The following is a 13274-nucleotide window of genomic DNA, read 5'->3' on the forward strand; positions in this document are numbered from 1 at the left end:
GTTTATTTTTTTGTGTTGCTGATATGTTAAACTGATTTAAATTACTTTAATCTACACTGCATTCATTATAATGGAAAAGCAAAAATGCACGGGTTTATAACGTCTTTGCAAACTGATTGAAAAAAAAAAAAAAACTTAAATGATTCCATTGCATAAGTATTCATACCCTTATCTGGGATAGTTAAAATTTATCTCAGGAGCATAACCAAAGGGCCAGCATAAACCAACTAAAACCAGCATCCCAGCACCAAAACATACCTAACCAGCATATGCTGTTTTTTTTCAACAGGGTAAATACCAGCTGAGTAAGTGAGTAAGGGTATGAATACTTATGCAATGTACTTATTTAATATTTTTTTTTTTTTTTTTTTATAAATTTACAAAGTTGTGACATTCTGTTTTTGCTTTGTCATCATGTGTGGAGTAGAGATTTTGATGTGGAAAAAAGAAATTTAAAGCAATTTAACATAAGGCAGCTAAGTAACAAAACGTGAAAAAATGAAGGAGTACGAATACTTTCGCAAGGCACTATAGCTGTGTCTCATTTAGAAGGATTCGACCTCCGGAGGGCGCAGCCTTCCAAATGAGACACAGCTTATGTATCATGAACTACATAAAAAAACACATTTCCCATGCGCCCCTTCGCGATTAAATTACGCTTATTTCCGCTTTCCGGCACAATTCTTAGCCAATCAGAACGACGTATTGACGCTGTTTCTACCGTAGAACTCGAATGAGCGGCTAGAATGGAAAGCAAATACAAAGTAGGCGGGGCTTATCGTGGCCCGGATGTTTTGACTACAAGCTCTATCATTATGCAAGACAGGTGTAATATTAAACCCTCCTGCTTAAGAAATCTCAATATATTTGATATTTTATATATTTTATGTTCCATTAAAAAAAATTATAAAACAAATCCTGAATGTGGTTCAATCGTGTTTTTGGGCCACCGAGCGCCCCCTGTAGGAGCAACCGCTGTACGTCTCACAGAACACCGCTAGACTCACGTGGCGCCCAATGGTTTCTATGCAGGTAACTAGGAAGTGAAAGGGCTGAAGCTCCTCCTCCCACGTGTATCCGCAGGAACCGGCGGCGGCGTGACGCGGGTAGAAGAGACCGATAGACCAAAACCGGCGGACCGGAGAGAGAGAGTCAGGTATTTAAAATTGACAAATGTCTTACGTACAGGTTCATAAGTGGTTTAAAAGAGGATCGGGAGTATCCTGTTAATGTACTTCGACATGTGCCATACTATGTATATGGTACTTCAAAGAATGCAATAACCCCTTCGGTGTACGTGCTAGAAATGGGGGTAATACCATAGTACTTTGTGGTACTTTTTTGTTAGTGTGGCCTTCGAATGCGAAAATGAGCGTCAAATCACCGATCGCCGGGCGCTTAGTGTGGACGCGCTTGTCCGGGCCGGACACGCACGCGCACACAGGTCAGGTCGGTCCCGATTTTAACGGCAGTTTTTTCCGGTGTTCTAGGACTGAAGATGGCAGATGATCCGAACGCGGCGGACAGAAATGTGGAAATCTGGAAGATCAAGAAACTCATCAAGAGTCTGCAAGCGGCGAGAGGGTGAGAGAGTTTGTGTGGAAGTGTGTGATTGAAAGATAAATGTCCTAAAGTGTTTAATGTTGTGTTTAGTATGTAGTATGTGTTCATGTATTTATAAAAGTGAAATTTTGTAAAACTACGTTTTGTATATATTATGTAATTCAAAACTGGAGCACAAAGGTGGTTGACACACACACACACACACACACACACACACACAGAGTTCAATTTAAAGTGGTTTTCTTTCTAATCCCTAACGTTTAAGTATGAGCAATAGTAATGGTGATTCTTGGCTTGGTAAACAGCACTAATAACAAGTTACTCCAGGGCCGGGCAGCTCTCAAGATAGTGCCAGATACTTAACTTCAGACCTTCGGTGTGTGGGTTTGAGTTTGGAATCGCAGCGAGTTTCAAACAGGTGTGTTTTGTGCCTCATAATGACTATAATCACTCATTAATGAGTGCATTTATTATAGGTCCAGATAAGAGACTTGCTCAAGGACACAATTGTGATTGTTCTTGATCAGCTTTTGCTGAATTTGACCCTGCAACCTACTTTTTGGGAGTCTTTTGTCTTTTGTTTTAGAAATGGAGATCGTTGAAACGGAAGGAACTGCTTTGCTTGATGTAGATTGTGGATTTGTGAGCTTTTAATCAAGGGTAAAGCATGTGTACATGGGTCTATTTGAAGAAGAGTCATTGGCATGACACTGGTGCTGTCATTCTGACAGGTAGTTATGTGGAGCGTCACAACAACAATGCAGACCTTCTTTCAAGGGTAACTTCTCTGTATGTGCACATAAGATAAGAGCAATTAATGCTCACATGCACAAAAAATTGAGCTGAAACCCACATCAGAAAATGAAACTCTTTGTTTTCATGCCTGTGTGTCGCTGACCTTCATGCCACGTGTGTGTAAATAAACCAGAGTGTGTTGGTTTGTCGCTGTGTTTTGGCAGCAGTGTGACCCTGATAACTCCTCACAGCTCAGTGTGGATGGTGTAAACCCAGCGTTTTGAAGTCAGTCTGTCTTTTAGCAGTGGTGTGTGTGTAAGAGAACCCTAGAAATGCCACTTTTGTCAGCTGACAATACTGAAGCGTTTGACCTCTTTGTGACTCTCTGACTCTGTTCTAGTAACTATTGAGCTATCCATCTAGGCACCATTATAAGGGATCATATGTGTGATAGCTGATCCATAACATACAGAGAAGGCAATCCCACAGCAATGCACTGGGATGAAAAATCTAATATGGCAAACCTTTAAAGTTGTAAATAGAGCAAAGATTATTGGAGTATGTTTTACATAAAAATACCATTTCAGTCTTTCTACTTAACAGTTACAGCTTAATTTCAAGGTTTTACTTACAGTTTAATACAGCTTTATTATTATTATTATTATTGCGCATTACAATGTGTCCTGTTTATTTTTAATTTTTTTTCCTGAGCAAAATGTTATACATACTATTATACATTTTTACCATGATTTACAGAAGACACCCACAAAAATGTAATTCGGTAACAGTGAACAATAGATCATATAAGAAAAAATCTTGTCAGGTATATTTAGGACAAGAATCATTAGAAGACATTAAAAGCCTGTATTTAAGGAACAAAGTACAGCCTTAAAATAATAATTAATAGTCTTTTTAAATTACTACAAATCTTTGCCACTATCCTTCAAAACACTAGGTTTTAATGACACTGGAACATAGTTTGACATTTAATTTTCACAAAAGTTAGTTGAAGCATTATAGTAGACACTTAAACTTGCATTTAATTTGTTCTCTCTATGTATATAAAATCACTTTTGTAAATTTAATTTGATGTGGACACAAAAATGGGATCTTTGAATTTTTGTGAAATTTATTAGCAATTTCTGAATTTAAGTAGTTTCTACATAATTTTTCCCCCATTTTGTTAATACACAATACAGAAGCAATATTTCTGTATTAAGCATATTAAAGCATTAATGACTATGTAGTGTTCCAAATCAGTCACCTTTTGAGTTACAGTTGGTCAAAAGTTTACATACCCCTTGTAGAATCTTCAAAATGTTAATTATTTTACCAAAATGCATGTTTTTTTATTTAGTACTGACCTGAATAAGATAATTCATACAAAATACATTAACATATAGTACACAAGAGAAAATAATAGTTGAATTTATAATAAATGTATAATAAATAAAGTTTACATTCACTTGATTCTTAATACTGTGTTGTTACCTGAATGATCCAAAGATGTTTTTTCCCCCTTGTTTGTCCTGAAAAGTTAAACTGCTCACTGTTCTTCAGAAAAATCCTTCAGGTCTCACAAATTTGTTGGTTTTTCAGCATTTTTTTTTTTTTTTTTTTTTTGGTATTTGAACCGTTTCCAACAATGACTGTGATTTTGAGATCCGTCTTTCCACAACTGAGGACAACTGGGACTATTAGGAACTATTACAGAAGGTTCAAACACTCACTGATTCTCCAGATTGAAACCATGATGCATTAAGGGTGTAACCATGATGCATTAAGGGGTGTAAACTTTTCAACACAATGAAGATGTGTACATTTTTCTTATTTTGACTAAATACCATATTTTTTTGATTTTGTACCACCCTTCAGAAGCTACAGAAAATAATTTCATGTTTCCCAGAAGACAAAATAAGTTAAATTTACCCTGATCTTCAAATTCAAGCTCTTAATGCATTGTTTCCTTCTGAAGCATCAGTGAGTGTTTGAACCTTCTGTAATAGTTGCATATGAGTCCCTCAGTTGTCCTCAGTGTGAAAAGATGGATCTCAAAATCATACACTCATTGTTGGAAAGAGTTTATATACACAAAAATGTTGCGAAAACCAAAGAATTTGTGAGACCTGAAGGATTTTTCTGAAGGACTTCTGAACAACTATCACTAAACAAAAAAACAGCTGTGGATCATTCAGGGAACAACACAATATTAAGAATCAAGTGTACGTCAACTTTTGAATGGGGTCATTTTGATAAATTCTGTTTTCTCTTGTGAACTTCATGTAAACGTCTTTTATGTGAAATCTTTTCCAAGTCAGTACTAAAAAAAATAATAATGAATTTTGTATGATCCCTTTTATTGGTAAAATAAATAACATTTTGCAGATTCTGTGAGGTGTATGCAAACATTTGATCTCAACTGTAGCTATGCTGCCTTAAAACGCTTAATTTTGGACATTTTTCTTTCCATAATTTGCTTGATTGACTTGTGTCGAGCTAAATATCAATTCCTGTATCTCAACCAGTAGATAATGGTGCTAGGAATTTGGCATGTTCATGCGTTTGACTCCCAGGGAATGCATGTACTGATAGAATGTGTACTTTGAATGCAATGCAAGTCGCTTAGGATAAAAGCATCTACCAAATCCATAAATGTAAATGAATAACATAGCTGTTTTTTCTCTCTCTCTCTCTCTCTCTGTCAGTAACGGGACCAGCATGATCTCGCTCATCATTCCTCCTAAAGATCAGATCTCCAGAGTGTCCAAGATGTTGGCAGATGAGTTCGGTACAGCATCGAACATCAAGAGTCGAGTGAACCGGCTGTCAGTGCTGGGAGCCATTACTTCAGTCCAACAAAGACTCAAACTCTACAACAAAGGTGTGTGTGTCTTTAACTCCACAACCAAACAAACCATTTGAGACAAAAACCTGTGTTTTCTGACCATGAGATCATGCGAACAGATTTATTTAAAAGGCCCTATTGTGCTTTCTAAGAAAAGTAAAAGGTTTTGCTATCTGGAACATGTTCATTTTAAAAGGTCCAATTTTGATCAAAAGACACAAAGTCATCGTGACTCTCCAAAGAACCTGCAAAATGCTAATTATTTTACCAAAATAAGAGGCATCATACAAAATGCATGTTCATTTTTTTTATTTAGTACTGATCTAAATAAGATATTTCACATAAAAACATAGTCTACAAGAGAAAACAACAGCTGAATTGATAAAAAATGACCCTGATCAAAAGTTTACATACACTTGATTCTTAATACTGTGTTGTTACCTTAATGACCCACAGCTGTGTTTTTTCTTATTTGTTTAGTGATAGTTGTTTATGAGTCCCTTGTTTGCCCTGAACAGTTAAACTGGCCGCTGTTCTTCAGAAAAAGCCTTCAGGTCCCACCTTTTTTTGGTTTTTCATAATTTGTGTATTTGAAATCTTTTTAACAATGACTATGGATTTGAGATTCATCTTTTCACACTGAGGGACTCGTATGCAACTATTACAACAGTTTTATTTAAGTGGTGATTAATACATTTGTCTAATTAGCTAATTATTATAGAAACAGTTTTTTGGATTTTCAGCGTGTCCTGGTTAAAGTAAGTAAATAAATAATTTCAGGGCGTCACTATTGAATAAATTTAGATTTCAGTAAGATCTGATCAATTAATGTCCTGCACTTACTTTTATCACATTAAATATTCAGTTTTACCTGGAAATGTGTCACGGTACACAAGTACAATAGGTTTCACACAGCATTTCATGTTGACGTTTTATTTTTACTCATATTACGTGTTTGTTCATGTCAACCACATCCAAAGTCCACACTCTTCTAGTTCTTCAGGTTTTAGCAAACCTACGTCTGGAGTTTCACATGGTTTTGCTGTGTTTGCAGTGCCCCATAACGGTCTGGTGGTTTACTGTGGCACCATAGTGACTGACGAAGGCAAAGAGAAGAAAGTCAACATCGACTTTGAGCCATTCAAACCCATCAACACCTCTCTGTACCTCTGTGATAACAAGTTCCATACCGAGGTAAAATCACAGTCCAAATCAAGCATGCTTCACAAAACTCAATGTTCTCGAGACGCTGCATGATCGTCTGTCTTTCTCTAGGCTCTGACGGCGTTATTGTCAGATGACAGTAAGTTTGGATTCATAGTCATCGATGGTAGTGGAGCTCTGTTTGGGACTCTTCAGGGAAACACCAGAGAAGTGCTGCACAAATTCACCGTGGACCTGCCCAAAAAACACGGTAATTACACTATAGCACTGATTTGACTGATGTGTCTAAGGTTTGTAGAAAACCAAGATGGTTTTAGCGCACTTAGTTTTTAGCCATTAAGTTTTCTAAAGATTGTATCATTAAACTAGTTGCATAATTCATTCGTCTCTTGAGATTCGTAAGTCATTCAAACATCAGCAGTAAATAAGTGTTGGAGTTGGAAAAGAATGGTTCATTTGTTTCCAAACTCTCCCAAAGTGATTCATTTGCATCACTCATAACTTATTTTGTATATAATGAAATGTTCAAGTAAAATTATCTTTAGTTAAACATTGGTAATTATTATTTAACATAGGTGTATATAAATTAAAATGTTTATCAGAGTTGTGGACTCGAGACTCGACTCGGACTCGAGTCACAAATTTGATGACTTGTGACTTGACTTGACATAATCAAAGATGACTTGCGACTCGACTTAGACTTTGACAGCAATGACTCGAGACTTGACTTGGACTTGAACCCTGTGACTCGGCAAGTCTTCTAAAGAAAAACTTCTTTAGAGTTCAGATCATTATAGGCTGAAGCGAATTACACTGGTATGGTTAGCGCAGCATTTGGCACTGAGTCAGAGAGGGACTCGCTAAGTGAGCGCTTGTAATGTTTTTATCCACATAATGTTAAGGATATGTAATGTTTTTTTAGGGGCCATTCACATGTCGAGCCTAAAAACGTGTGCAAAAGGCACGCCGCTTTGTCTTTCTTTCTAAACCGCTCTTGCAGCTTGCGATCCTGTGCCGTGACTGGCGTCAGGATAGGGAGGATGAAACACTACAGGAGTTTTAAAATCCTAACCGAATATGAAATCTGGTTGCAGCGCACACATACGGAGAAACTTTGCAGATTATCTTACCTGAAATCCTAAATATGCATACACTACAATATTTGAAATTCGTGGCGCATCACACTACAAGATATTATTAGGATAATCATGCCGGAAGGAGCACCTCTCGTGATCTCTCTCTGGAAGGGTTCAGTGTTCAAATGCACCTGGCCGCAAAGCCCCAGCAAAAGTAATTACCGTGAATGTGTTGGGCAACGACACATTGAACGATTAAATTAATATTGTGATATGCTTTTTATACGTTTTTTTTATATATAGCCTATCTATGGATTTTAATTTAAATCGTGATGACTTGAGCAGGCTAAATTAACCTGTCTGCCGCTGGTCGCATTTGGTCGTTACAAAAAGAAAAAACTTGAATTTAACAAACAAAAAGTGTTCCAAAAATATCTCTAAATTAACTTCATAAACTAAAGAAACGAAAATAAATGTAATCACTTTGCTATTAAAAACAGCAGTAATGGGGAAGAGAAAGAGAAAAAAGACAGGTTCCAGTCGGACTCCGGCCAGTAGATGAGACGTCCGACATTTTTGCAACGAATGTTTGTTTAATAGTCTATTTAACATTGTTATTTAGGCTACTTTCTTATTTAAATATATTATTTCTTTGATTTATTTTTGCATTTTTTGGCTGCCTGTTGTTCACTGACTGAAGTGCTAAAATAAACACGCACGTTTAATGTTTGAGCCTCATTTATTTTGTGTTTCAAAATTATATACATATGTATTTAATTTATAGATAGGCCTGTATACACACACGTTATAATTTATATTCATAAAACACCACGTTTGGGAGGGGAAAATCTGGGCGAAATCGGGCGAAAACTCCAGTAGTGTGAGCCGGGCTTTAAGCAACCATGACCCGCTCTCCATGAAGAGGCGGAAGTTTTAGTAAAGGATAAATTGATTTCCAGCATTAAAAATCGCTTGCAGTAGCTCTGCTATTAAATTTATTTTAAAATGGTTATTCCTGTACAGCTATGATAAGCTGTTTCTCCAACTTGGCAGTGCTTTCAATGTTATTAAGGAAAAGGATGAAGCTGTTTGGTTGGTTCTTGTCACAACACCTGTGGTGAGATGTTTTTATCTCTATGCGGCGCGGACGCACCTGGAATAAAACGAGCGCTTCGCGTACAGTATATCTATGGTCGCGACCGCGTCGCTTCCATAAAGAGCGTGCATACCGCGCGTCTACATTTGAAATTTGAACTTGAGCGTGCAAAAGACGCGACATATGACCGGCCCCTTTGACATTTAAATTACACATAATCACTATAAACCACTTATAAGAAAAAGCAACAGTAGCCTAATAATTGGCTAAACCTTTCAAATATTTATATATATTTATATTATACTTATATATTTTATTTGACTCAACTGATTTAACTGATTATTTGAAGTCACTGAATATTTAACAAATGAAACAGTGGAATTAAAATAAATTATTAATTCAATTAGGCCTATATTTGATCACAATGATAAATTCCTCAATAAAACATCTAATTATTATAGTCTATATTTTATAATTATACCTACTATAGACTATTATTGACTTTAAATTTACTGTAGTAATTAATACAGAGACACTAATTTGGGCAAACAGCACAAGTGACTTGTTTAGGACTTGAAGCTTTAAGTTGAGGACTTGCAACTTGACTTGGACTTGCTCGTCTTGACTTGGGACTTGAATGCAAAGACTCGAGACTTACTTGTGACTTGCAAAACAAAGACTTGGTCCCACCTCTGATGTTTAGTTTTATTTTTTAAGCAGCACAACTGTTTCCAACATTGATAATAAATCAGAATATTTGAATGAGTTCTGAAGGATCATGTAACACTGAATACTGAAGAAATGATGCTGAAAATTCAGCTTTGCATTACAGGAATAAATTATATTTTGAAGTATATTAAAATGGAAAACCACTTTTTTAAATTGCATTAACATTTCACAATATTACATTTTTTTTTCTGTATTTTTAATCAAATAAATGCAGCCTTGATGAGCGGAAAAGTCTCCTTTAAAAAGCATTAAAAATCTTACTGAACTTTTGAGCGGCAGTGTACATATAATGATTTTCTCTCTCAGGAAGAGGAGGTCAGTCTGCGCTACGTTTCGCTCGGTTAAGAATGGAGAAGAGACATAATTACGTGAGGAAGGTGGCAGAGACGTCTGTGCAGCTTTTCGTGTCCAACGATAAAGTCAACGTGGCTGGACTGGTGTTGGCAGGATCTGCAGATTTCAAAACAGAGCTCAGCCAATCAGACATGTTCGACCCGGTAAGAAAGCAAGCTGATTGGTTATTAGTTGCTGGTCTGATTAGTTTAATTAACTTTCTCAATTAAGTCATCATGTAGAAACATTAGAAGTATGCTGTTCTGTACATGGTTTATCATTGGTTGTGACCTAATCCCACTTTTTTATGATTGGCTGAAGTACAGTCTTAAAAATGAAGGTGCTGTAAAAGTTTCTTCACAGCGTTGTCATAGAACCACCATTTTTGGTCCCACAAAAAGCCATTCCGTCAAAGGTTCTTTAAAGAACCTTTTATAATCTGAAGAACCATTTTTTGCCACAAATAACTTTTTGTGAAACAGAAAGGTTCTTCAGATGTTAAAGGTTCTTTATGGAACCATTTAAACAAAAAAGGTTCTTCTATGGCATCGCGACACACCTTTATTTTTAAGAGTGTACAGTCGTGGCCAAAAGTTTTGAGAATGACACAAATATTAGTTTTCACAAAGTTTGCTGCTCAACTGCTTTTAGATCTTTGTTTCAGTAGTTTCTGTGATGTACTGAAATATAATTACAAGCACTTCATACGTTTCAAAGGCTTTTATCGACAATTACATGACATTTATGCAAAGAGTCAGTATTTGCAGTGTTGGCCCTTCTTTTTCAGGACCTCTGCAATTCGACTGGGCATGCTCTCAATCAACTTCTGGGCCAAATCCTGACTGATAGCAACTTATTCTTTCATAATCACTTCTTGGAGTTTGTCAGAATTAGTCGGTTTTTGTTTGTCCACCCACCTCTTGAGGATTGACCACAAGTTCTCAATGGGATTAAGATCTGGGGAGTTTCCAGGCCATGGTCCCAAAATGTCAACGTTTTGGTCCCTGAGCCACTTAGTTATCACTTTTGCCTTATGGCATGGTGCTCCATCGTGCTGGAAAATGCATTGTTCTTCACCAAACTGTTGTTGGATTGTTGGAAGAAGTTGCTGTTGGAGGGTGTTTTGGTACCATTCTTTATTCATGGCTGTGTTTTTGGGCAAAATTGTGAGTGAGCCCACTCCCTTGGATGAGAAGCAACCCCACACATGAATGGTCTCAGGATGCTTTACTGTTGGCATGACACAGGACTGATGGTAGCGCTCACCTTTTCTTCTCCGGACAAGCCTTTTTCCAGATGCCCCAAACAATCAGAGAATATGACTTTGCCCCAGTCCTCAGCAGTCCATTCGCCATACTTTTTGCAGAAGATCAATCTGTCCCTGATGTTTTTTTTTTTGGAGAGAAGTGGCTTCTTTGCTGCCCTTCTTGACACCAGGCCATCTTCCAAAAGTCTTGGCCTCACTGTGCGTGCAGATGCGCTCACACCTGCCTGCTGCCATTCCTGAGCAAGCTCTGCACTGGTGGCACTCCGATCCCGCAGCTGAATCCTCTTTAGGAGACGATCCTGGCACTTGCTGGACTTTCTTGGACGCCCCGAAGCCGCCTTAACAATGCAGTGGAACGTTTTTTTCGGGATTAAGTTAATTTTCATGGCAAAGAAGGACTATGCAATTCATCTGATCACTCTTCATAACATTCTGGACTATATGCAAATTGCTATTATAAAAACTTAAGCAGCAACTTTACCAATTTCCAATATTTATGTAATTCTCAACTTTTGGCCACGACTGTAGTCTTTCTAACATCAGTTTGTCGTCTCTGATTGGTTGCAGAGGTTACAGGCGAAAGTGTTGAAGCTGGTCGACATCTCTTATGGAGGAGAAAATGGCTTCAATCAGGCCATCGAACTGTCCGCTGAAGTCCTGTCCAACGTCAAATTCATTCAGGAGAAAAAATTAATAGGTAAAGATTAATTCTCACAGAGATGCAACTCTGTATAACCATTTAGCAACACAAGTTTTGCACGTGAAAATATCTGAGAGTCCTTAAAGTAATATTCAATTCTATTTGGTCACATTTAATATTTTAAAGACACTGTTTAGCTTCAGAACCTAAATCAAATGTTTCAGTAGTTTGCTAACCTAGATGTTGCAGAAAGCATTAAAGGAGTAGTTCACTTCCAAAACAAAAAGTACAGATAATGTACTCACCCCTTTGTCATCCAAGATGTTCATGTCTTTCTTTCTTCAGTCTAAATAAATTGTTTTTTTTTGAAGAAAACATTTCAGGATTTCTCTCCATATAGTCGACTTCAATGGTGCCCCCCCGAGTTTGAACTTCCAAAATGCAGTTTAAATGCAGCTTCAAAGTGCTCGTAATGATCCTAGATGAGAAAGAACGGTGGTTTCTAGCGAAACGATTGGTTATTTTCAAAACAAATTGACAATTTATATTCTTTTTAACCTCAAAGGTTCGTCTTGTCTCGTCTCTGCAATGCACATGCGTAGTGTAATCTGGGTCAATACAGTCAGGGTATGTTTAAAAAACTCCTATTTTGTTTTTGTCTTCAACTTAAAAATCATCCTATATCACTATTTTACCTTTTTTTGTAAAGGGCGTTTGATCTTCTCTGTATGTTCACTTTGTAAACACTTGGTTGGTACTTCTGCAGCAATGTAGGACCATTTTAAAGTTGGGGAAGAAAACGAGATGGGAGTTTTGTATGAAGGTATTTTTGGTGCAAAACTACTGAACACATGTGAAAGCGGAATTTGTAGCTGTAGAGCATACCCACACATGTGTATCAATAAATTTGAAGTCACAGAGAAAAAATTTTTAGGAGTTGTAAACTTGTAGATTTTTTCCTCTCCTACAAACACAACACAGCAGTTACACCTTCACACATTCTTCACTGCAGGTGCACAAATCCGATTCTACGAATCACACATGAAGAAACTCGTACGCTCACATTTTTTGTACAGTTGCTGCAGTGAATATGGTGCAAAACGCATTCACACACCCGTATCAAAAATGTGAAGTCACGGAGAAATTTTACACACCCGCAAATTAATATGTGAATCCATACAATGAGAGTTGCAAACTTGTAGAATATCTGATCACAAATGCATTACTTTTCTTGGATAGTTTTCTAACATAATCGTAAGTCCAATTACTACATCTGCTTGAATCTGCTGCTACGAGTCTCAAACGCAGATTTTTCGCCTTTTAATGACAAGTTCCGCGCGCTCTCACTTTTGCACCATGTACTCCGTGAAATGTGGAGCAAAAGGGATTTGTGCATCTGTGAGGCAGCGGCAGGCAGGCCCTGTTCAGAGAACAGAGAATTTCGGCCAATCACCGCGCTGGCGATGTGAAGGACCAATAAAGCAGTCCCTCCAATTTTTCCCGATTCTGCGATCGCTTAATTTAATGCAAAATCAACAAAATGTCGCATTTTTTGCGATCCTGCATAATTTGTCATTTAACCACAAAATAATCGCAAAAAATAGCTATTCAAATATTTCAATAATAAAACTATTTTAAAATATATATATCATGTTGTTAAAGAGTCTGCTCACGTGATGTCTGTGAGTTGTCTGTCTGCAGGGCTCGCAAGATCGACGTCCCGGGGGCTTTTGTGTTTTTCAGTCGAGCTACCAAAATGTTTCACTTGCCTGCCGACTCCGAGCCGCTATCGTAAAGTAGAGGGCTTCTGTTGTTGCAAATGGAAC

General features: G+C 37.3%; 1 protein-coding gene across 1 annotated transcript; it reads left to right on the top strand.

Annotated features, from left to right (window-relative positions):
* The first annotated feature begins 1040 nt into the window (after window positions 1–1040).
* LOC141288027 (eukaryotic peptide chain release factor subunit 1-like) lies at window positions 1041–11516 on the top strand. Its single transcript, XM_073820149.1, has 7 exons — window positions 1041–1156; window positions 1491–1584; window positions 5004–5179; window positions 6198–6337; window positions 6419–6557; window positions 9515–9705; window positions 11376–11516. Exons 2-7 carry the CDS (start codon window positions 1499–1501, stop codon window positions 11514–11516), a joined length of 873 nt encoding a protein of 290 aa, XP_073676250.1. The 5' UTR covers window positions 1041–1156; window positions 1491–1498.
* Window positions 11517–13274: the final 1758 nt, after the last annotated feature.

The sequence above is a fragment of the Garra rufa genome, chromosome 16 (assembly GCF_049309525.1).
Source record: "Garra rufa chromosome 16, GarRuf1.0, whole genome shotgun sequence".
In the NCBI taxonomy this organism is placed as follows: domain Eukaryota; kingdom Metazoa; phylum Chordata; class Actinopteri; order Cypriniformes; family Cyprinidae; genus Garra; species Garra rufa.

Bases quoted from the DNA above. Each gene is read 5' to 3' on its own strand.
- LOC141288027 (XM_073820149.1), top strand. From the start codon at position 1,499: ATGGCAGATGATCCGAACGCGGCGGACAGAAATGTGGAAATCTGGAAG. The intron at 5,180-6,197 runs GTGTGTGTGTCT...CTGTGTTTGCAG, and splicing joins ACTCAAACTCTACAACAAAG to TGCCCCATAACGGTCTGGTG. The intron at 6,338-6,418 runs GTAAAATCACAG...GTCTTTCTCTAG, and splicing joins ATAACAAGTTCCATACCGAG to GCTCTGACGGCGTTATTGTC.